The sequence below is a fragment of the Sturnus vulgaris genome, chromosome 7 (genome assembly GCF_052056855.1).
Source record: "Sturnus vulgaris isolate bStuVul1 chromosome 7, bStuVul1.hap1, whole genome shotgun sequence".
NCBI classification, from domain to species: Eukaryota; Metazoa; Chordata; class Aves; order Passeriformes; family Sturnidae; genus Sturnus; species Sturnus vulgaris.
In genome coordinates, this window is record NC_142249.1 from 22,775,447 (window position 1) to 22,799,536 (window position 24,090).

Consider the following 24,090-nt stretch of genomic DNA (forward strand, 5'->3'; position numbering starts at 1 on the left):
ACTTGAGAATTCTGGCTTTTTGCCATTTTTTTCCAACAATTTGCCTGGATAGGAATCCAGCAGGGGCTTCTCCAGGTTTTCGTGGTAGGTTGAACAGCAATATGAGCATTGCCTTCATTGTTTTTCAGTGGAGACAACGGAAGTTGTTGGTACTCAGTTCCTAGAGCTTGCAATAAATTTTGCTCAATACCTCTTCTAGGAAAATAAGATTTTGGCATAACTGGAACATTAAGGACAGTATATTGTTATTTGTTATAAAAAACTCAAATCTCATGGTGATGGGAGAAATAATCTATGGATCAGCATTATCTTATTTTTTTTTCAGGACCTGAGTATTTATTCAAGTGCAGAGTTGCAGATTTCAGTGTCTGATTTCAGCTATTAGAAGCTTAAGAGTTTTCACCAGTGGTTTCAAACGAAAATGAATCTCTAGGGAATTTATTTCTTATAAGCGTGTCTGAAGGCAAAATGGGATATTATGGCTCTCACAGGAGCATAGAAAAACATTATCCCCTATGGAGCTGTCACATTTTTTGAAAAAGCTTCATGTATAGGAGGTATGAATTGTTGACTGTGCATTTTTGCATAAATCATATTCTTTGTTATTCCTGGTAGATAAAAAAATGCTTCTGAAACATGCTGTGCCATATTTAGACTCAGAGGCAGAGTGGATGTGGAGTGGAGGTTTCTGTTTTCTTGTCAGAGAGTGGAAAAAAAAGGCTTTGTACTAGAAATCTCTAAAAGGAGAAGGGGAAAACACCCCCAATATAGTCCTTAAATTTAAAGATACCTGAAAAACTTCAGAAGATGCAGAGAAGAGGCACAAAATATATTGCCACAGAGAGAGTTGTAGCTCTGTCTAGTTAATGTTAGATAGTTGTAGAGTGATATGGTCATAATATGTAATTATCCTTCCAAGAAGAAATGAGCAGGTATTAAAGGTCTCTTTAATTTGGTAGGGAAAAAAAGGAAAACAGCCAATGGCTGAAAGTTAAACTTGATAAAAGAGCAGGTCTTTAGTTTGAACAATGAGCTTAATATTAGCAGCATTAACTAGAAAAGGTCATGTGAATTCAAATTTCCCTTTCCCTTTAAAATTCTAGAGTCTGAAATGCATAAATGTGCGATCTAAACATTTTCTGATCGAAAAAAGGAGTGGAATCAATAATTGTTTGATATGATGTAGAAGGCTTGTTAATTTTATTGGGAGACTGGACAAATCTTTTAATGCTATTTATTTGGGTAATCAGTTATTTTATATAAGATCAAATCCTAGACAGAATTCAGTAAGTGTTTTTCAATCAGAAATTTGATCATGCATATTCTTTCTGTGTTAAAACAAAGCAAAGCACAGATATAGCCACTTTTTGATATCATCAAGCATTGGTCTCCCAAGCGGAGTATGTGCACCCCAGGGGCCATGCAGGACAGTCCTTTGGGATGCAGGAATCTAATTTTTTTTTGTGAATAAACACTTTCTAAATATTTCTTTTTTCATACATCCTACTTTAACATTTATTTTGGTGTATGTTGCCTAAGGTTGTACTAGTAGAGTAGAACAGGTACATGATTTATAAATAAATACCCAAACATTGGGAGAGCAGACTCATAAATATTTTAATGGTAGAAGTGAGCATCCAAAAAGTTTGGAGACCACTGCCTTAAAGCAAGGTATCAGGTCAATGTGGTAATGCTAACCTTCAGAGCTGTTGCTATGGCCATTTTCTGATGACATCTTTTCAAAGATTGCTCTCCCTCTTTTCACGCTAGACTCCTCCTGAGAAATGGCAGAATGGTTCCCAGGCTGACCCTTCAAGGGTGATGAAAGTGAATTTCTCTCACTTTCTGTTTCCTGTTAGAAGACATCAGGAACAAGATATGTGTTACAAGTTATTAATAGGAAAGAGATGTGTGTTTTGAGGCAAAGGGAGTGTACAGAGAGCCAGTGGATTAAATGTGGAATGCTCTTTTAAACAGTTTTTGTGCATAGAAAAGTTGATAGAGGGAATTTTATTAATTTCATTTATCATTACATAATAATATATAAAAACAGCAAATGATGTCTTGGAAATCAGATGTACATGGGCATTTGTACTTCAGAAATTTGATTTTCAGTTCTGCTGTGACTTACCGACTGAATTTAGGTTATCACAGTAGTGGGTCAATGTTCCATACGGATGGTTTACACAGTATCATTAGCATCTCATAATCATTCTGTGGCCTCAGCCCTTTGAGGCAAAATGGGTAAATTATTGCTAAACAAGGCTTTAATGTGTTGCAGTTTGTGTTTTGGGGTGCTTCTTCTTCCTTCCATGCAATGTGCTACTCAATATGCAGTTGGACACGGTGGCTGTAAAATCTCATCTTATGTTAAGTAAATGAAATTGCTGCCGTATCTAAAATAGACTTTTTTTTAACCAAGAGAATAACTTGAAAGGTTCACTGCATGCCCATTTCTATCATCCTGAAAAAGAAGTACAGTATCAAAATAAAAAATGACTAGGTGGTTGGTCTGGTGACAACATAAATCTCTCCAGCAAGATTTTGCAGCACTTATCTGCTAGAGCCCTTAATTACTTAAATGGCATAGGTTTTCAAAATGTACAGGCTTCATTAGACTACTTCCTTTTTATTATTTGCAGACAGTTTTATTATTGTATACAAATTTTGTGCTACCCTTGAATGCGATCTCACTGAAGTAACTTTTAACTGCTTTTAGACTTAGATACTATACATGGTTTGTGTAAGAAGAAGAATAATTTGACCCCTGTGTTGATTATCCTAAGTTGGAGAGTATTTTCCCGTGACTACTGAAAAAAAGAAAAAAAAATACATTGCAAATTCATGAATCCTCAAATAGAAACCTTACAAAGGAAAGAATGTAAAATAAATTGTAAAAGCCTTTTTTTTTTGCAGTAAAATGTATGCAATTTATGTCTGTTTACCTTGGATTTTATGAAACTAAAAGTGAACAAACATTGGAAATGTACTTTTAAAACGAGTGCATCACTGGCAATCAAGGACAATTGTGCTTCACCCATCTTTAATAAATGTATGCTTTTCTCAGACCTGCTGCTAATTTTTATCTTAAATATGGGTTGTATTTCACTTTCTGACCAGTAGTCATTCATTCCAAGAGTATTCCTTCCAGTACATGCACAATAGGTGATGTCTTGTGGAAATCCATCATTTTTTAAGTCTGTCTACTTCTGTGACTAACGGGAGTTCTTGCTTGACAGCAGCAAGAAGTTTTTGCAGGATGTGTCACCATTGGACAAAATGATTAGACCATAGATGTTAAAGGTGTTTTATTAGCAGGAGTATTGTAAAGCCCCCTATCTTGGAAAAAATAACTAAAGTATCACCAGCCATCCATTATCTTGTTGCATCCCCCTCTGTTCTCCTAGCAACCACAGCTGCTTCTGAATTAAACTTGAAAAGTGGTCTTGGATGTGGTGGATAGTTTTAGCAGATAGGCCAGGAGGTAAAACCTGAACAAATTTACCTAAGCATGGTCCAGAGGATCTTAGCCAATACTATGGGGTTTGTTGCCTTTTATTTATGAGGTTTAATAATATAAACAAAACACAATTGGTTTAAAACTAATTCTGATTATTATCTTACTGCTTTTACAGTTAAAAGCATATTTTCCTTGACCATTATGGAAAGTATTTTTGGAGGGTAATAGCAAGATAAAGATTTCTGGAATGAAGAAAGTAGCTGTTCTTCTGCTCCATGAGACTTTGTGCTCTTTCCTCACTAACCTGTCGATACTCTCAGGTTGTACACCCCAGTCAGAAGTCTCACAGTGACACAGTGGCAGTGAGACAAGCTCTGTGACCAGGCTGGGTTACAGTGCACAGCAGTGATGGTGGACATTTGCAGCACAGGTAGGAGAGAGAGCTTGGCCAGAATGTGGATGTGCTGAGGGGAATGACATACTTGTGTGCCAGAGGTAGCAGGAGACAGCACTTGGCTAAAAGGAATAGAGTATTTTGTATGGGAAAGGCTATGACTTAAAAATGGTATTAATTCTGTACCCTTTTGCAGAGTTGGTTATAAGTTACAATTACAGCCCAGTATTAATTATGGTATTTTGGTTTAAAACCACTCAAGAGCTGACCATTATGGACAGTCCATGATGCAGAAATGGCTCTGCAGAGGAGAAATGAAGGACGGGGAGGGAGAGAAGAAGTTAAGAGAAAATGCAGCTATGCATGTGTTAGATCATGTTTGTCTCCTCCAGGTACTGCAGGCAGCCAGTACCTGGTGTGAATGAGAACAGCCTCAGGATCATCTTGCCCCAGCACTGTGTGTGCTTTCCCAAATGAACACCAGAGAATCACTTTATTGATATTCTAACTTCTACAGTATTAGGACAAAATAGAGAAGTCAAAATATACTATGTTTTCAATTACCTTTGGCATAGTTGAGAACAAGCTCATCTAGGTTGTATTTTTGGGGGTTTTTTTTTGTAATCTCTATTTCTTTTTTTTCTGTAGATACCAATAATAGCTAAAAACTTCAAAATTTACTGTTTCTTACTCATATTCTTGCAAACCAGGGACCAGTATCAATTTGATTTGCATTTTTCTTAACTCTATGAATTTTATTAAGTTGTAGCATATTTCTATGATGTTTTTTCAAATTTACATCTCTGTGGTAGCAATTCCATTACTTATAAAATTTAAATAACTTAGTATTTTACACCTGAATTTTAATAGGAATTTAGAAAAAATTGATGCATCTTTTTGGACCATTTTTAATATGAATTACAGGAATATTGGCCCTACTGAAGAGGTTTTCATAAAATTTCTTTAATGGAGAGACGCAAGCTGCAAAGATGCAAAGAGCATCCTCGTCTTAGTGGGGGCTTTGGGGCAATGATTTTCCTGCACGATGGCTCCAGCTGCAGTGCTAGAGCTCAGAAATACCATTTCCTACTGTGAAAAAGTTATTGAAGAGAGTTATGATTACCATAAACTCAATTTAATCAGGATAAATTTAATTTGCCTTCTTTTCTATTGGGGTATCTACACAGATAACCTAATGACAGCGAATGTCAAAGAAATCTTCTTAATAAGGATAGAATTAACATTTGAAAAGGCACCGAGGTAGTGCCAAGAGGTGCTTAATTAGAGGCTAATACATGCAACTCTTGAAAAGCTTGCCAAAAGTAAAAGTCTTTTTTATTTTCTGATTTATGCAGCATTCAGTTTGTATCAAGCTTTTGTAACTATATGTGTGGTCTTGGTGAGATCAGGTATTGAACTGGGATATAAACTGTTCTGTTAAACACCCTGATAAAAGCAATTATAAAATTTCTTTTTTTTGGGATGTAATTTGTTGAAGTCTGTCCATACTCAAGTAACTTCCTGTCATTACTTCCTGTAATCACTTCAGTTTTATGTACTGCCTCTGATATTATATTCTATTTTTACATGTACTTCTCAGAAAAAGGTGACACAAGAAGCTATTTTTATGTTCTGATCTCATACTCTAGACATGATGAAAAGAATAAAGTGCTGGAGTACCAAATTTCAAGGAATATGCAATCATTACAGTTAGAAATACCAACAGTAAAGATTCCAATTTCACTGGCCTACTGAGTGGCTATGCTTCATTTAGATAGTGAATTTTCCACTTGCTATCCAGTCCTGGACTAATCTAAAAGTCAGGAAGCCAGAACACATGAAGTTTTAAATAGAGGAAAACTATTTACCAAATTACTACTACCTTTTCTGCATACATAGAACTACCTTGGATTGCAAGAAGAATTTGCATTCAGAATATAAAGTAGATTGTCAGATCTACTGTTAATGTTCAAAATATTCAGTATTTTTTAAAGGACATCTTATGAATGTATTCAAAAGATGCACTCATCCTATGTGTGTTAACTGCATTCGTTACATGTGCTACCTAAAGGGAAGCTGTCTATCACCTAACTTTCATTTATGTGGTGTCTACTAAAACGATGCATTTTTACGAAAGGACAAAGAGGAGTAGAAGGAATAGGCCCAAAGAGAAAAGATAAAAAAAGATAAAAGTAAATTGAAAGAAAAATAAAAAATCCATAATTGTATGAGGATATAAGAAATGAGCAAAGCAGTAGGATAAGTGTTTATAAATCAAATGTATTGCTTTAAATTTCTGAAAAATCTTGATCTGTTAATATATTTTACTTGGGTGTTAATTTAAAGGTAGGGTTGCTATTCAAATAATTGTTTCAAGGGCAATTCAGGTTGCACTTTGCAGAACTGACTCATAATATTTACTACATTTACACTGCCTACAAAAAGCTGGCATCTCAAATTTTAATTCAAAACAAGAGACTGCTTTCCTGTCTGGAAAAAGCCTTTGGAAATACCAGTATGAGACAAGCCTCTTTCTGATACATTTCTCATCTGTAATTAAAATTACGGTGAGAATCCATTCTGGTGCAATGGGAGTGCATGGAATCATGTCTACCATCTGCTGGAATGCTGATGGCATTATTAAGATTGATGACAGACCCCCTCAAGTGACTATTAGAGAGGAGTGCTAATAACACCTGCTACATAAACTCGCTGAAGCCAGTAAGGGAACCAGGACAAAGCCATGGTTTCTTGGCTGATGCTGTGCAATGCTCCATTGCACTAAGACAGAATTTCTCTGGAGGCTTTAAAAAGAATCCCTGTAGCTGCCTGGAACCTGCTCATTCATTTTATCTCCAGACCAGATCCAGAGATGTGTATCCTTTTCAGCTGGAGACAGTTTTAAAATAAGACTGTTTTCATTTGGATGAAGGGTATAAAATAGCTGTGCTGTGTACATGAAACAGAGGCCTTGAAAAGAGCTTGTGTCAGCCTGAGGAAACAGAAGATCTATTTGCAGAATTGCCATCTGTGCTGGTTTTGGCTAGGATATAGTTAATTTTTTTCACAGTAGCTGGTATGTTTTGAATTTGTACTGTAAACAGTGTTGGATAATGTGATGTTTCAGTTTTTTCTCAGGTCACACACAGTTATATGCAGTCAATTGTATTATATTGATTTGAAATGTTGCAGAATTTCTCACAGCATGGTAATGAAGATTGGTGCTAAATCAGCAGCTGGACAATGGATTAAATAGGCAACTGGAGGACACAGAGTAGGTACAGAAACTTCCCTGTCTAAACCAATCCTGTGCATGGGGCCATATCTACTGGTACTTTCGGCAGTCAAGATACTTGTGTGTTTTATAAGCACATAAAGAAACTGAGGCCATGGTCAAGTAATTTGACAGTAGTCAAGCAAGTCTGAGACTTTTTTTAAGTACTATTGTACTATAGTGATTGAGTAACATTTTTTAAAGTAGGGCAGGTACAATATCTTTTAAAAACTAAATCAAGATAAAATTTAGGAAGACTGAAAAAAACCCCGACTCGGTAGAGGTAAAACTTACTGCAGCATTTGAAAGCAAATTTAAATAAAATCACATAAAAATCAAAGAGAATTTATAATAGGTGTGTACTATAAGTCTATATAACTACCTAGCAGTACATTACCAGAAAAATATGCAGAATAAGAAGTCTGGATCTGAGACAGCTGTGTTTAATATGAAATATATTAGAAAGAAGAGCAACAAGAGGCTGTTGAGAGTACAGACAGCATAACTTTCTGACCAACATGAACAGACTACAATTTCCAGGCTTGTTTCAAGTCATGGAAACTGTTTACTAACCAGTGCCATTAGTAACCCAAGAATAATATCAGAGGGTTTTTTCCAGAATCATGACCTGGGGCAGCATAAAAGGCTGTCCACATAGGAGGCACAAATTGAGATTTGAAACTCAGTGAAAATTAAACATAGTAGCTTTCCTCCCCTATTTCGTCTTGCCTTTTGAAATGTGCAGATATGTACTAAAAATTAGAATCAAATATGATAACTGGCACATTCTCTTAATGTAATTCCAAATTAATTGGAAAAACTTCTACAACAATATTAAGTAAAATCCACACCAACATCTTTTATAGAATTCTGCTTTTTTTTGGTGAAATAAAGTCTTATTTTAAGTGTCCACAATAAACTTATTCCCTTATTTGCATTGCAGTTGTGGAAGTTGAACACTGCTATATAATAAATTCACATGTCAACTTAAGTTTATCCTTTTTTTACTTCATTGTATTTATCTTAAAGAGCATATTTAAGGAGGTAATTTCTTATCTCTGTGTTTTCACCTGTACGGTGGAAATTTGGTAATCTTTATCAGTGCTAGTGTTTGAATGTATGCAACTATGAAACAAACATTATTTTGGGGGGTTTCATGAGAGGATGTGAGGATTCCAGCTTTTTGTTTGTTTCTTATAAATTCACAGACAATATTTGTTTTTCTTTGCACATTTTTGCTGAAATTTACTCAGAGGGCTGTCAGTTTAAACCTCTCAACATTCTTAAAATATCTCTGTGTGTGTGTCTGTCTTTCAGCAAAACAAAACAATGGTGGTGAAAGTGGTGTTTTCTAACATTATCATTTTGTGTCTAATATTGCTGCATACTGTTATACTCTTTCTGTTGTCACTTTCCACAGTCATTTGCTATTTCATGATTTTTGTAATTATTTTAAACAGCTGCAAATTATTAGAAGTATGTTGTGGTGTGAAACAGAAACTAAAAAAACAAAGCAGAAACGAAAGCAGAGTGGGGACACAGATGGCTTACAAAGTGACCAGTACTTCTAGTTCTTGGTAGGCATTCTGTTTTAGCTGCACATGCACTCTTTCCTCAACCCTCCCCTTTGTTTCCTTCCCAAATGTTGCCTGGGTGCTAAGATTTGACAATTTCCTGTAATGCTGGTTCCCAGATTTCAATGATACCACTTTTTGAAGTGGACAGAAGTGTTTTCCTATAGTTGTTCATGCAGATGCCTCTGTTGTACTCCAGAGCCAAAAGTAAAATGCACAGTCTTAAGTCTAGCTGCAGTCTTTCCCTTAGTACAAGGTCCAAGGAGTTGACACATTATCAAAGCTTAAATGTATCTATTTCCATTAAACATACAATAATAAAAAAATTAAAAAGTGGTGTATTCTCTGATGCTCCTTCCAAAATTACAGAAAGTAATACGTGTTCCAGTGCCCAGCATTTGTCATTTATTCAGGAATTATACAGGGCACCTTCAACATAATTTTCTCTGTACCTCACCAGAGAATTACTTGCTGGGAATTTTGGTGGTCAAAGCACTCATGAACTTAAAATTCCTTGTAAACTTTTTCTCAGTGAGCTAAATTAAGTTTTACCCCACTGCTTTTTTAATTATTATTTTTAATAGAATAGTTGTATAGGCTCTAGATAGCAACTATCTTTAGCAAACTTTTTTTTTCTAATATTCATTTCATGTATTTAAATTAGTTTTTTTCCCCACAATATTACTATCTCTAAAAGCTAGTAAAATTATGGGTTATCAGCATTCCCCTTTTTTAGGAAATAGCATTTTATTTGGTCAGATACTGATGTTTGAAAATGAGCAATAAGAAAAAATGAAACATATTCAACAATGGATGATTAACAATGAGCATATAAAGAGGGTATTATGTAAGAGATGTAGCCACAGGGAATTCAAGATGAGCTGTAAATGATGGAGTTTCTGAGTCAATGGGTATAATTAGGGAGAGTCTCAAATTTAGTATTACTGTGGACCATTTTCATATCTGCAGTCCAGCAGTGATATTTAATACCTGTGGCAGAATTTCATATAAACAGCTTTAAAGAAATACAGTGCATAGCTTGAATACCCCTGGGTATTCAGAGTTCACGGGCTGCCTAATCTGGAGTAACATCTATTATTCCAAACTCGTTAATAAGGTGTTACAGTTGAAACAAATATACCATCACACCATGACAGAAGAGGAAAAACAAACATTGTTCAACTATGGCAGTGATATTTTCTTTACATTTTTCATTTCCTATTTGCTAGATGCCTCATACTTGCTAAGCTTTAGGATAACATGCCATGTTGCTTTAAATCTGGGTATTGAACATCTGGGAGACATCTTCACAACATGTTTTTGAAAGAGACAGCAGAGGAAGCAGAATTGCTGCCAGCAGGGAAAAGACAGAGCTAAAGGAGAAGAAACAGAAGCACACAGGTGAGATCTTCATAGTGCAAAGGATTCCTGAAGGATCTCTTCTGTTAAGACAGCCGATACAGTAAAATGAATTTAGCAGCTGATTTGTACCTTCTGTCCTATAATGGCCAACATTGACATCTACCCATAAACTGGTACTACCTGTGCCTTGGACATGTAAAAATGGGAAGTCTTCTATGCTGTACTTTGAAAACACAGAAACTGTTCTGCTTTCATGAAGATTCACAACAGTGACATGCAGCTCCTGAGTATGGTTTGTTTGGACCCATTCACTTCAACCTCACAAGACACACGGTGAGTCCATTTCTCTTTGTACTAGATACTGTCAGAGAATGGCAGAATTTTTAACAGTTCCTTCTCACAAATGCTGTTCAGGTTGGAGGAAAGATAACACAATAGACATATTGAAGATTTTATTTTACATATATAATAGCCTGTTGAAATATTAATTGTGAGTATTGGTGCAGGTCCTTATTTGATTAACTTGATCATGTTCATTTGACACATTACATGTTGTACTCTGCAAGCAATGTCTCTTTCACTCTTGTTTAATTTATGGATTTACTCTCTCCTGCATACCAGCACCTGTATGCCTGATTTCTCAGGCTGTAGGTCACAAGCTTATTTCCTTTCTAATCAATTCAGTGTTATGTTTTCCTACAAGTGCTGTTTCCAAAGACATGCTAGTAATGACATATTTACTTCTCATCTTTCCACATCACTTTCATGCTTCAAGAATTGATTAAGCTACCATAGGCTGGTAAAATGTTCCAAATAGAGAAGACAGAATGACAGTGAAAATAATTTGAGATTTGCTCTTTCTGACACATGGGACAAATATTCAAGAAGTTATTTAGGATAAGAAGTATTGTCTGTAAAATATTACAAACTAAATTTAAACTAAATGTGGAGATGAAGTGAAAGAACACATTATAAATAAAACATACTTTTCCAAACATAGTTTTCTGGCCACTGAGTGTGGAAAGGAGCTGTGCCTTTAAAGTGCTCTATGATCAGTTTCCCACAGAGGTTATCAAGCTCTGATGCTGCTATTTAATGGCTTGGAAACCGTACAACAATAATAGACTTGGCTAAAATGAGGTATTTACTGACTTACGTGTCAGAAAGGGAAAAATAATTTTTTTTTTATGACCTAGAAAAATCAGGCCTTCACCCTCAAGATCAAAGTGTACAACGTACAGTTTGGACAAAACACAATGCACACGGCGACTTGGTTTCTAACATAAAAGGTTTTAACTTCACTGATCCCTGCAGAGTTAAAAATGTTCATGATTACTTCTATAACACCCAGTTTTTGGATAATTTATGAGTGATTATATCTTTAAAGAATGCTTTCATGACTGTGTGTGTATGTGTGTTTGTGTGCCTTTTTTAAGAAGTCCCAAGTGTCATATTCCTCAGTTCCCCATCCTCTTGGTGTGCTTATTTAATAACACACAGTCACATAAGAGATAGCATCTGCTTATGAAGGCAGAGCTTCTTTGCTTTTCTCTGCCTTCTGGAGACTTGAGCCAAAGAATAGTCAAGTCTGCTATAATCCTCAATTTAGCAGAAAGAAATTTCTAAATCAGGCCCTAAAGAAATATGAAAAATATCAAATCTCCTCTCTGTTTGGAATGAAATTACCATTTTTTAAGAAACGGATTTAGCTAGTTGCAAAATCTAGTTTCTTCTTGCAACCACCACAGCTTAAAGGGCGCTGTAAAAAATTAACAAAAAAAAAATCATACTCCTCTAAATTCTTGTAAAAAACAAGGAGGGAGAGCAAAAGGAAACATGGTTGTATTTATTTCCATACACCTTATTGTTCTTTCATATGTTTCATGTAGAAAAAAACATAGATACTTCTATTCTACAAGTAGATTTATATTATAGTACTAGCATATTGAAAGAAAAACCCAACCTGATGGTTTTGTTTTTTTCAGTTTTCCTGAAGTGAATGAGATTCTTCTCTGTTTACTCTATTTAAAAATTACAGGCTCAGCTGTAGAACTTCGGTTAGCACAAAATTAAATGATATTTATCTTTAACTTCAATGGTCTTTACTGAAAGACATAAAGACAAAACTGTCATATCTGCAGTGATATGGGTAGAAGTCCTGGAAATGTCAAAAACTGTCAGAAGCCTTTTATTTCTAAAAAGTCTTTTGTGTTATACACTCTTTTCATTTTCTAGACTTCTACAATACCTGTTAATCTGCTGTATATATATTCAAGTTTGTAGGGATATCTGTTACCATGTTACCATGTAATTATGGTATTTAACTGCATAAAAAAAGTTTGGACCTAATCTCCTAGAGAAAAATGTGCTTTGTGGTTTGAAATGGTCCTATTTAAATACTTCTCTGTTCCAGAAATAACTGTGATTTTTAGACTGCCTTCCTAGGAAATTCAGTCTCCTGGGAAGTGGCATTTGATTCACTGTCATGAGCCATAGCTCAAACAGTAACTTCTCTCACTGTGAGGAAAAGGGAATGATTCTAGCCCTGTAGGGTGAGATCCCATTACAGATTGTTTCCTCTGCTGTCCACACCTCCAAATAAAGCACATGGTAAAGCTGAATTGAAGGCAGAAGAATAGAAGAGTTCTTAAGGATCTGCTAAAGAAAAATATGACCACTTTTTATTTGGAACACATTCAAATGTTTAACCAAATTATAGTATCTTAATAATTAGGCAAGTACTGAATCAAGTGGCAGGAACCTCTAGAGAAACAGGTGTGATGGAGGAGAAGGTCTGAAATGTTGATGTATCCCAAGTGTGAATCATTTGTGCTCATTTCAAATCCAGTTCTGCATAAAGTTATGCCAACAAGTGTAATGGTGAAAACAGCTCAGAGGAGCTGAAGAACTGCAGGTGATAAACAGGGGTGGAGTGTAAGTCTGTGCTAATTCACTGATTAAACAGGGAGGAACAGCAGTACATTATGGAAGACCTTTGTGTGTCTTTATATATATGTATACACATACATGCATAACATACTGTAATAGTCTGGGGAGCTGTTCGTGAGCAAAGGAGGTTTGGGAAGCTTCATTTTTACCATTAGAACAGCTGCTTTTCCTAGTGTAAAACATTGTAAATAATACCAATGAGAAGTCTGACAACGTACACTTTCTAAGAAGGCAAAAATTTAATACATCTTCTAAACTGAAAAGTCAGGCCAGTTTAGAGATGAGTTAAATAGGAATAACTAAAGTGAGATGAGAATTGTTTCTTCAGATGATTTTCAAGTTAGCTGTAAAGAGCTGATACATTTACTTAGAAACAAAAAGCACAGGAAAATGTTTTCCTCTTAAGGGGAAAAAAAGAAAAAACAATTAAAATTTTACCATAAAGCTGTTCTTCATGATCTGAAATTAAAGTTCCTTTAATTTGGTCTTTCCTTGTGGAATCTTTTGACATTAGAAAATGTTGATGAAAACAAAATCCATTTGTATGCGTCTATCTAATCCATCTATGCTGTATGGCTGACCATACAGCACTCCCCTTAACAGCAGGCTTTTCAACAAAGGGAATTTTGGGGCCATCCCCATGTACTCTTTCCCTTTCATTCATCCATAGCAAAAATAGAAATTATGCAAGTGCTAACAGGGTACAAAACTGATCTACAGTTGTGTGTCACTCCAAGACATGTTGTAATGAAATTTCCATTTTTTTCCACATTATGTGGCTTTGCTAAATTAATGTAAATGTTTCTGAGAGTGCTAAGGGGAAAAAAGATGTTGCTTGTTTAGACAATTTTAATGAAGATCTAACCTTTTACATTAAACATCAGTTACCTTCATTTAGTTTCTGGCAGCAGTTCATATGTTTTCAGCAAAGGACACAATTTAATGACCACATATACCAGATTATTTAAATGAATGGATTTAACGAGTTATTTGAATAAGATTCTCTAAGAAGTAAGCATGAAATTACTTTCTCAGTTGGGATTTTTTCAGATATTTTAAGAAAAACATATGCAGTCACTTTACAAAAACATGGGCTGTAGTTGCTTTAGCATTTCCATGCCTTTGTGTGTTAATAAACTAGTTATTTCATGTGAGTGAGACACTGGTATAGTAAATGGATGTTTTAATATATTATTACTTCCTAAGAAACATTTTTCCTATAGAAAAGGAGAAAATACTTTTCATTTTAACAGAATGGGATTATTTACCAGTTTATGTCTAAATAATGAAAAGATATGGACAGGCCTGATACAATAAGCCTAAATTAAAAGGCTTCAAATCTAGACTTGATTATTAACTTATTAATACTCCTAAGAAAGAAATACATCCGAGTTCCACTGGGATAACCTCAAGTGAATTCAAAGTAATTTGAATTCACCAAGTGATTTGGCTTCAAAATCACTGAACTTGGTATTTACTATTTATTTGGTTTTTGTTATTTATTGCAATATGAAGTCTTAATTTTGTCCAAATAAATAGGATTGGGCAAAGTCTAAATGCATTTGCAGCTGTCTATAATGATGCCTTTCACTTCTGAAGCAGTAGAGTGTTCTTTATATGATTGAGCTATTTCTTTAAAAGTGGCTTTATGGTTTAGCGTGATTTAATTGGCCTGATTTTCTCTATTAATTTTGTACATATACAAATAACAGCACTTCGATGGAAATGCAACCTGAATGAGAGATTTCAGAATATTTAATCAGCAGTATTTTGCCTCAGAATAAAATCTGCTTTTCCTATGGAATAATGTAATAAAATGGGCCGAGTGTTGAAAGTCTTGTTAGTCAAGAGATAGTTCAAGCAGGGTTCCAACATTTGGCAGTCTTTTCGTGAGTATAAAGTTAGTAAAGATATTCATTTGTGCATAGGATAACTGATGTAGTTCCCTGGCATTTTGTTTAGACATTTTGTTTAAATTTTTCAGATTCCACTGTGATTTCTATGGCTTTGACTTAGTTTTACATATTGCTGTTTCTAATTTTGTTCTAACCTTCCTCATGGCTTCTGGATGAAACTACTACAAAAATCCAGGGAAAATGCATCATCTCATTCTTCATTCTTCCCTCCTCCTGCCCATGGAAATGTACTATGGCTGAAAGAGATTGAATCTTAAACAATCAGTTCACTGAAATTTCTCCATGGCCCTTTACTATATTGTGATATAAGTATCTTCTTGTGTCAGTCACTGCTTGATGATAGAACTGTAGTCAAGATGTGCCTTCTGAAGACATCCTAATACAAATGCTGGGTTTTTTCATGGTAAGTTTTTTATCTCGTGGTATAATATTTAACTACTAAAATACTTAGCAATCATTAATGTTAATAAACACCACTGTTAACTCTAACCTCTAAAGTGTTTAGCATTAGCTTGGTACACATCAAATGCTTAATAGGAACCTTTAAATATCTTCAGTATTGTTTAAAGAAAAATCTTCAATTCTTTCAAGAGAATAATGTTCTTTAAGTTAAAATATTCTTTCTCTCTCAATAAGGAGCTCTTTGTTCAAATAAGACTGAAAATAGAACCAATTTGCTCCTACAAGATTGATCATATTTGCAATACTGAATTATTTGCTTCATAGGAAGAAAAGTTTATTTTGCTATTTAAAAAAAATTCAAATATCAACCAAAAAGGTCTCCACCTTAAAAGCATTTGAGCATGCCACTTAGAAGCAGTCTATGGCTATTTTATATGGTCTTTAAGGTGCTCAATAACCCCATAAAGTTTTATTTTATTGGTTCCTGTTACTTTGTGTGTTATATGTTTAAAGCCAATGAAAAGATTTTTTCATTAATCGCATGAATTTTTATTTTACTGTTCACATAAAAAAGCTTTATAATACCTTTTAGTACCTCAATTTTTGTGTATGAATTATATAATTGTCAGCAGCATTATTCTGAACTGCAGTTTCTGGACCAGAAAACCATGTTTAAATCACCCTGGGCATTAAAATGAAATGGGTACATGACTTGACTGCATGGACTGGCAGGGTCATCCTGCAGCAGAACGCATTATGAAATCAAGTATTAATATGTCTTTTAATCATGAAGCAGAGTATAAGTTATTCAAAGGGTTTTTGGTTTTTTGTGGTTTTTTTTTACTTTTTGTTTTTAAACTGATAAGTGAAAAGAAAGTGAGGAATTAAAATGTGAAAGGTATCATGTGGCTCCATCAGCAGCCAAACCTTGCAGGGGTATTTCAGTTTTCATGCAGAAGAGGTAAAGCTAGGCAAAAGACTTCCTGGCTGCAATAATAAGTGAAGTCACCCTATTTAAGATTACTAACCTTTTAAGTATTCTTTACTTCTGTGAAGCATTTTTTAAGTTTCAAAAAAGTCTAGCTTCTCCCCAGATAGTTCAAAGAACTCACAGATGTTTCTCAAACAAAAATCTGATGCCAGATAAAGGTAGCAATTTGACCAGGCCCGTCATATTAATGCCAATGAAAGACAGCAAGCTTCTCATCCAAAGGGAATCAATACTGCTCTACAAATAAGAAGCAAATGCTTCAGAAAGTTTTAGAATGTTTGTAAATAGTTTCATTTGGGAATTCTTCTCTCAGCCATAATATGAGACCCTGAGATTAGCTCACTTGGTCAGAGCATGGTTATAATACCAAGGTTGTATATTTGATCCCTGCTCAGGCCATTAACTTAAGAGTTGATGATCCATGTGGGTCCTTCCAACTCAGATTATTCTGTGATTCTGTGAAATATCTTGGGTTTTTTCCTCTTCTAAAAGGCATAAACCAAGCACAACTGCACACAAATTTGCCTGATAGCTTGCCAATTAGCACCATTAAAATGAAACAGACCAATAAAATTACACAGTAAGGAAAGCTGTAGATAATAACAGGTAATGACAACCACTGTTAACAAACCGTTGCAAACAGTCCACAGGACATCTATGGAAGCTGTGCCCAGTGCTTCCCATTTCCAGCTTGGGGCCCCTCTCCATTCCTTCCCCCAGGTGTCCACCCTGCCCAGGCACTTACCTTCCTACCACCCAGTGCCTCAAAGTGGCTCCGCAGCTCCTCCACAGTGACAGGAACATGCTCCACCAGCTGAGATCCACCTAGGGTCTGCTCCTTGAACACATCTGTCCTCTTGCTGTCTGATGGCATCTTGTCCAGGACAATCCTACCTGGCCCCAGGGATGGTGGGAGTGGCGAGTGCTGGAACATCAGGCCTGGTCTTGTAGCATTGGCAGACTCCCATCTCTGCTTGAGGAGCTCCACGGAGCCCTTCTGCAGGGGCAGGTCTGCCAGCTCCAGCGTGCCCTGCCAATGCAACACGTACCTGGGCTCAGAGGCCAGTGCATGGTGCCAGCAGAGGCACAATGAATGGAGTGGCTCAGAAGCCCTTGTGGGTTGCAGGACAGGCTGGGACACAGAAGGCACTTCCCAGTGGAAAATGTGAGATCTAGTAAGATCAGATCCAGTAGGAGTCAGTGAAAGGGTTCAGTGTGTTTGCACAGAGGAATATGTGAATTAAAGGTGCTGTTCAGATATTTTATTCTTAAGCTTGACAGCAGAATTGCTGTCTATCATGAATGGAAAAGCAGCAAGCATACAATTAGTGAGAATTCCAAACAAAGTGGGGTTAATGAATGAGTGTCTGGTAATCAGTGTGTGACATGAAAGGTATTGTGACAGGTAACTGCTAATTTCTTTAAGACTTGATACAGCTGTCTGTGTTGTGGGTTGAGTCATAGCATTTTAAAGCAGCTGGGAGACGGAAGGGCTACTGCATTAGCTGAGAGACTGCTTGAGTAGCCTGGAAACACAACCCAGGTTAGTTCTCCTAATTGCACTGTAACTCTTGTCAGGTAAATTGCTAAGTGTTGATATCCAGCCTTTCTGATCAGTTGACTGTGCTCACAAAGACTTATTCTGTCTTTCTTATGATACGCTGGGGAAGGAAAATTGCCATTCTGTTATTTTGCACCAGTTGATCAGTTCTGCTCCCCTTTTCTTGAAATCAGCTCCCAACAGATTTGATTTTGATGTTTTTCTGCCCTGTAGAAAGTACTCAAGTGTAAGTTTTCACATCTCATTCTGAAGGTGATTTAAGTAAAAAGAATGTGAATTTGAAATAGTAACGAGAAAGAAATATTAACAAGAATTGCGGCCCAATTAGTAACTGAAATCTCAATTCATCAGTCCCTTTCTTTTGGAAAGAAGTTTTTGCATGTGTATAGCTGTCCTTTAATAGGCTTATATTTGATAGAGTTTAATTTGATCTGCATTGTTGGGAGTTGGACTTTGGGGTTTTAAAGTAATTTTTTAACCAGAATTAATGTGGTCTGTAATATTTTACTTAAGAGTTAAGTACATGGGGGAGTGCTAGGTATTTAATATAGTTCAAGAATAATTTTAAAAGGAGACTTCAGGGTCCACCTTTCTCGAACAATATGGAAAGGAGTTTCTGCACTAAGAGTTTTCACCATCTCTGTAACCAGAAGTTGGCCCAAGACTTGTTTCTCCTTTAGTTTTTTGGCAGAACTACATTGTGATTATGGTTAACATCCTGCTAGTTTTCCTTAACTGATACAAGCTGTCTCCCAAACCCTTCCTGCAAGCAAAAGAGTGACATTCTTCCTTCCCCATATGTACTTCTCTCATCAAAGATCCTAAATGTGTCTGGCTCCTGGCCCAAAATGAAGAACAGCTGTTAAATTCCCCAGTTGCAAGAATGTTCATCTTAACTCACAGCTGGAGGTTAGAAATACTTCTGATTTATGCTGCATCTAAGGATTGACTACAGACTGTGGAGCAGGCTTTTTCTAATTTGCTTGAGAGTGCTTATGTAATACCCACATTCTCTTATATTTTGCTTCATTGCTGGTGGGTCGTTTTGTTGGTTTCAGTGATTTTCAGGGTATGTATTATGCCATCCTTCAAAAATAGTCTGGAGTGCACCTGCTTGTCCTTGTCAGCTCTCCAAGTGCTGTTAAGTAATTGTGGTATCTTCTTCTCCTCTTGTCTGGTGTGGGACCTATGGCTGATAGATGGTGGATGAAATGAGTATCTGCTTTGTTCACGTGCATGCATTGGATGAAGGGAAATTGTGTGGAAATTCAGTAGTTTATAAAATTGGATTCCTACCCCAAAAGAGAAATTTCATTGTAACATCTACATTTGTGTCAGGAATAAATTTGAATGTAGGCCCAAACTTGTCTTTCAGCCACTTTGTAAATGTGTTTTAATGAAAGTGTACCTCTGAAACTTGGGGAAGGAGGGAAAACCCAAAAAAAAAAAAAAAACCAACAAAACCCAAACCCCCCCCCCAACCATGTCTGAGTGTGTTCTAGAGGTTGTCTGAGGTTTTCCACAATTTTTATTAATGTTGTCTCTGATCTTATAATTTCTTTTCCTACTTTTTCATAGTAGTTTCAACCAGTGTAGAATACTAACAGTGTTTTATGTCAAGTAAAATATTTGAGAGATATTTGATATCTAGGATTGTAATTTATTTTAATTGTTTCCTGAGCTTTTTAGTGCCTTATCCTTTCTGAAAATGTAGGAGGAAAATAGAGGAAATAAGAAAAGCACAGACTTTGACCTAAGTCATTATTGTAATTTTGTACTAGTTCTGCTGGATGTAGTTTTTACTGTCCAAATGTGAAATTATCTTATTTAAGTGACAGGGAGAACAGATACTGTTGCTTTTATCAAGTATCAGAGGTTTTTCTTTTGTGTTTGCTATTTTTGGCTCTCAGCTGTCTGTATTTGTCCTCTGGCTTATTTATTTTTCCCCCAAACATATCTTGATTTACTATCTCATAGTGACAATAGACTTACTGCATCATCCAATTAGCTGAGATGCAGGCAGATTTAGATTTATGCATCTGTGAGGTGCATAATAGGAGCCCACCCAGGAATGGGACTGGTGGCAAGGCAGAGCTTAGTCTGTTACATTCCTGTTTTCAGTCCTATTGCACCTGCTCATAACAGGTGAGAGCCCATAAAAATGAGCAACACGTTTTTGAAAATTATTATTGTGATAAAGGTATCAGTCAGATTAAAAGTTTACAGGGAGCATTGTCCTCTAATTTTCTTCATTTGGAGACTCAAGTGTGCTTCTGTGGCAGACTGGAAAATTGGAGATTACAGTATCAAAAAAATTATGCTAGTTAGTGTGCAGTCATTCTGTCAGAAAGAGATGGAATTTTTGTGAAGAAAGTTCCTAAAATGCTGTATAACCTCCACAAGTAGGTCTTTGTGGTAGCTATCTATAAAGCTTTTGCACTAATGTGTTTGTTTTATTGGACCAATGATGGTACAGCATCAAACACTGCAGTCAAATTGAAGGCTTTCTTTTTTGTGTGTTTCTTCTCTGGAGTCTTTTGTATATCTCTCCCATTAATTTAATAAGAGGCCTACATTAATTACTCATTTCATGTTATGAATCTGATAAATGTATACTTTTCTTGAACAAACAGCTATGGGAAGGCCTATAGATTTTGTGGATGTGTGAATTGCAGGGATCCAGTAAATGTCAGGATTTTTTTTAAATCAGAAGTTGTTCATAAATCTGTCTTCACAGTAGGATATTGAATTGGTATTGTTTTTCTTGCACTGTCAATGTCTTGCCCTCCTCTACTGTTCAGACTTTGTATTCCATTAATAGGTGAACGTATGCATTCAAGGAAAGCTGTTGAGGAAAGCTATTTTAGTTTTGCTTTGGGTTCATTTGGCAAAATGGCTACCTGCATTTGCATCATATTCTTGCTATCTTAAGTGTTTCTTACATGTAAACTCTTTCATTTGTTCACTATTGAATGAGTAAATAGAAATTATAAAAATAGGAAACTGATAGAGTTCACTTCTAGAACTATTTTAGTGTTGCATGTATCCCCATGGGATGATACCATCATGCATATTGTACTGATAAGTCCACTCCTAACTTTAGAAAACAGTCTGTTGTCAAATAGCTGGCATTTGCCACTGCATATTGAGCTGGATTTCCTTCTCAATTTAAAAAAAAAATCCTGAAAATTTAAAAAACAAAACACCCACAACAAGAAACCCTAACAAAACAAACCACAACAGAAAAAAGACCCTCACACCAAAAACCCCAAAAATCTTTTGAGGACAGGATGTGACAAGTCCTTTTCATGATCTTCTATACTACTTCATCCAGCTCTTGCATCTGAGACCTCCCTTTCTGTTTCACCCTGATTCCAATTAATCTTCACTGTCAGGAATGCCTGGCATGAGGCTCCATAGGACATCTTGGGAAAAAATATGAAAAAACAGCACATTGCAAGTGAAGTATATCATTCAACCCAGTGGTTTTCCCAAACCACGGAAGAACAACCCCACGATCCAGGGGAAGCTACAGATCAACAAGCAGCTGCCCCCTTATTTTATGGCAATTCTGGGAAGGGGCACAGAGGAGTGAAAGAGAGGATCGGTATCTGCCTAAGTTCTGCACTAAATCTAGTCAAGAATAGAATAAAATCGTTTGGTTGAAAGGGATTGACAGCAGTCCTGTAGTCCAACTGCAGTATTCACTGGCCACATTACTAAATAATCGATCTTCTGCTTAGGACCCTTCATATGTGCACATGTTTCTGACACGGTTCCTTGAAAAGCTTGCAGTTACTTCTGCAGGTAAGCAGAGCCTACAGTATCTGTAACATTTCTTCATTTACATTTCAGACGTTTCTTAACAAAAGCAACTCACAAGTTTATGAAGAGCTAAAAGAGTTCTTCATTACTATAAAGAAGTAAAGCGCTTCCAAATTCCTAGTTGTATTTTGAGAAAATATATTATTTGGGGCTATCATTTAACATTCCAACCTTTATCCTGATACAAATATGCATGGGTAAATAATAAAACTTTAAATGTTGTTTCAGCTTTGAATTTTGACAGATGCTGTTCTAGCTAATTTAACAAGGTTCCAGTATTTTAAGGCAAATCATGCTGATACATTAATTTCTCATATCTTACCTGCAAAATCAACACATTTTATAATCTAACAAGAGAGGACTAGAAAGTGCATAATTCACATTCATGGGAGGAAAGAGATGCTTATTATTTTTCCTTTTATCCCACGATTCTCATTTATTACAAGAGCGGTATCAGTCCCCCCACCAGACAGCCTATTCACAAAACCCAAACCAAACAAATTGTATATTTGCACTGAGTTTCTTACCGCTGTGTTCTTCTCCGTCAAGTTTTCCAGTTGTGACTCTGCTGCACTCATTTTGAGCGTATTTAAAGAAAGGCAATTTTAAACATTCTCTAATTCATTGCTCTCATTTGACAAACGAACATGAGGCTTGATAGACACGCGTCTGATAGTAGTTACAAGACACCAAATCTCTTGCGTGCTTGCGTTGCCAATGTATTATTTAGTGGGGTATGGAGGTAAGGTATGCTTTCTGCCGTACCTCTGGCTGTGCTGTGTGTGCTCACCTTACACTGCTTAGCGCTGGCAAAGGCTGCAGGCAACAGCTTTTGTTTCAGTGCTCTTTGGCAGGAAACAAAGCACCTTCCAGTAAAAAAAATGTTGGTTCTTAAGTATTTAGGAAGGGTTTGGAGAAAAAGTGCAATTGGTAAGTCATAAGTCAAATGGATAATAAGGTACTATGTCAATTCATATGATTCAGACCATCTAAAGGTACCACATTTCAATGCAGCTGGCTTTCTTAATAATAAACAGAATTGCTTTTATCAGTTTCATTGTGGACCGAAAGTACAGAGTATAAGCCATGCAGGAAAAAAGTTAGAAGGATTTTTGAAGATCTTCCTTTCATTCTGTTTTCTTCTGCTATGTTCCAGGGCTGTTATTCTTTTTTTCTTCCCTCCTGTTCCAGTCCACATCTGTCACAATTGCATGTTAGCAGGTTAAGACTGTGGTCAACAGATGCTGACTTTACCCACCTCACCACTGTGGACAAACACAGCTGAATTCTGGGTTTTCTGGGCTTCTCACCTAGTGGGCAGGCATGTGCTAATCAGCACAGCCAGCCTAGCCACCAGAGCTCTTTTCCAAGGACACCAGCCAGGAGGACACACACGGGGACAGAACATGTTCTGCCACCTCCCCCTGAACGACTTGGTGTTCTTAGGGACATATTTTTGGATGGACTGTGTTGTAGATAATGAAAATACCCACACGTAAGCAGCACCTGTTTTTCATTGTTACTCTCAATTACTTGGCTAACTTCAGGTTCTCTTGCATAGCCAGCCTGGCAGGAATAAGTGTTCTGTCAGCTCTGGCATGCCGTGCTTGGTTTTCTTTGATTTACAATTGTTTTATCATTTTTCTGTGTAATTGAAGCTTTTTTCAGGCTAAAGCTCCTTGTTCAGTAGAAGTTTAAAGGACTCTTCAGTGAAGTAAAGGGAGCACTAAGGTACCCTCTTGTTTCCACTCTTGTGCCATGTGTTTTGTAACTCATAAAAATGATAAGAAATCTTGCTTTAAAACCAGAAGACCGTAGAATATACAAAATAACAAATTTATTTAAAATATTTTTAAAATCTTTCAATTTTCCCCCATACTTTTGAAATAGTGACAAAACTTATTCTGGAATAAAACTTCCTATGCTACAAGTTGATTATATGTGACTCATGCTTTACTGTGGTGTTAATGAGAGGTGGGTAAAAATCTTTGCGCAAAATCTCCTCTGTCCTGCCCTTGATAGTTATATTTACTTCTCTGTAGTTATTACATAGAATTGCCAAAGCACTGTGCAGGTTTTTTCCCTCTCTCAAGATTGATCATGGCTAAATGACTAAAAGGCAACAGGGAATTAGGCCTCTTGTTTCATGGTGTGTTTTAAACTGAAAGTTCAGAAAGCTCATGGCAGATATTGCTGAGCATGAAATCCCTGTTCTGAGGATCATCCATCTCATTGCTACACCTCCATAATTTCTACACACTCCCCGAGGTCTGTCCTTGTGAACTGGTAGAATGTTCCTATATACTTTTAAAGCTCTTGTAACTCAACAGCCTAACTGGAACTACAGAGAAACTTAAGCAATTTATTGCATTTAACTTTTGC

The 24,090-nt window shown here is 36.2% G+C and overlaps 1 protein-coding gene across 1 annotated transcript in view; it reads right to left on the minus strand.

Moving 5' to 3' along the window:
* The window catches only part of XIRP2 (xin actin binding repeat containing 2), a 40,156-nt gene extending 17,870 nt beyond the window's left edge, over window positions 1-22,286 (minus strand). The window contains exons 1-3 of the mRNA XM_088168288.1: window positions 22,236-22,286; window positions 17,068-17,352; window positions 1,699-1,852 (exon numbers count right to left, since the gene is read on the minus strand). Coding sequence (XP_088024414.1) covers window positions 1,699-1,852; window positions 17,068-17,352; window positions 22,236-22,286 — 490 coding nt within the window. The remainder of the gene's footprint in view (window positions 1-1,698; window positions 1,853-17,067; window positions 17,353-22,235) is intronic.
* Window positions 22,287-24,090: the final 1,804 nt, after the last annotated feature.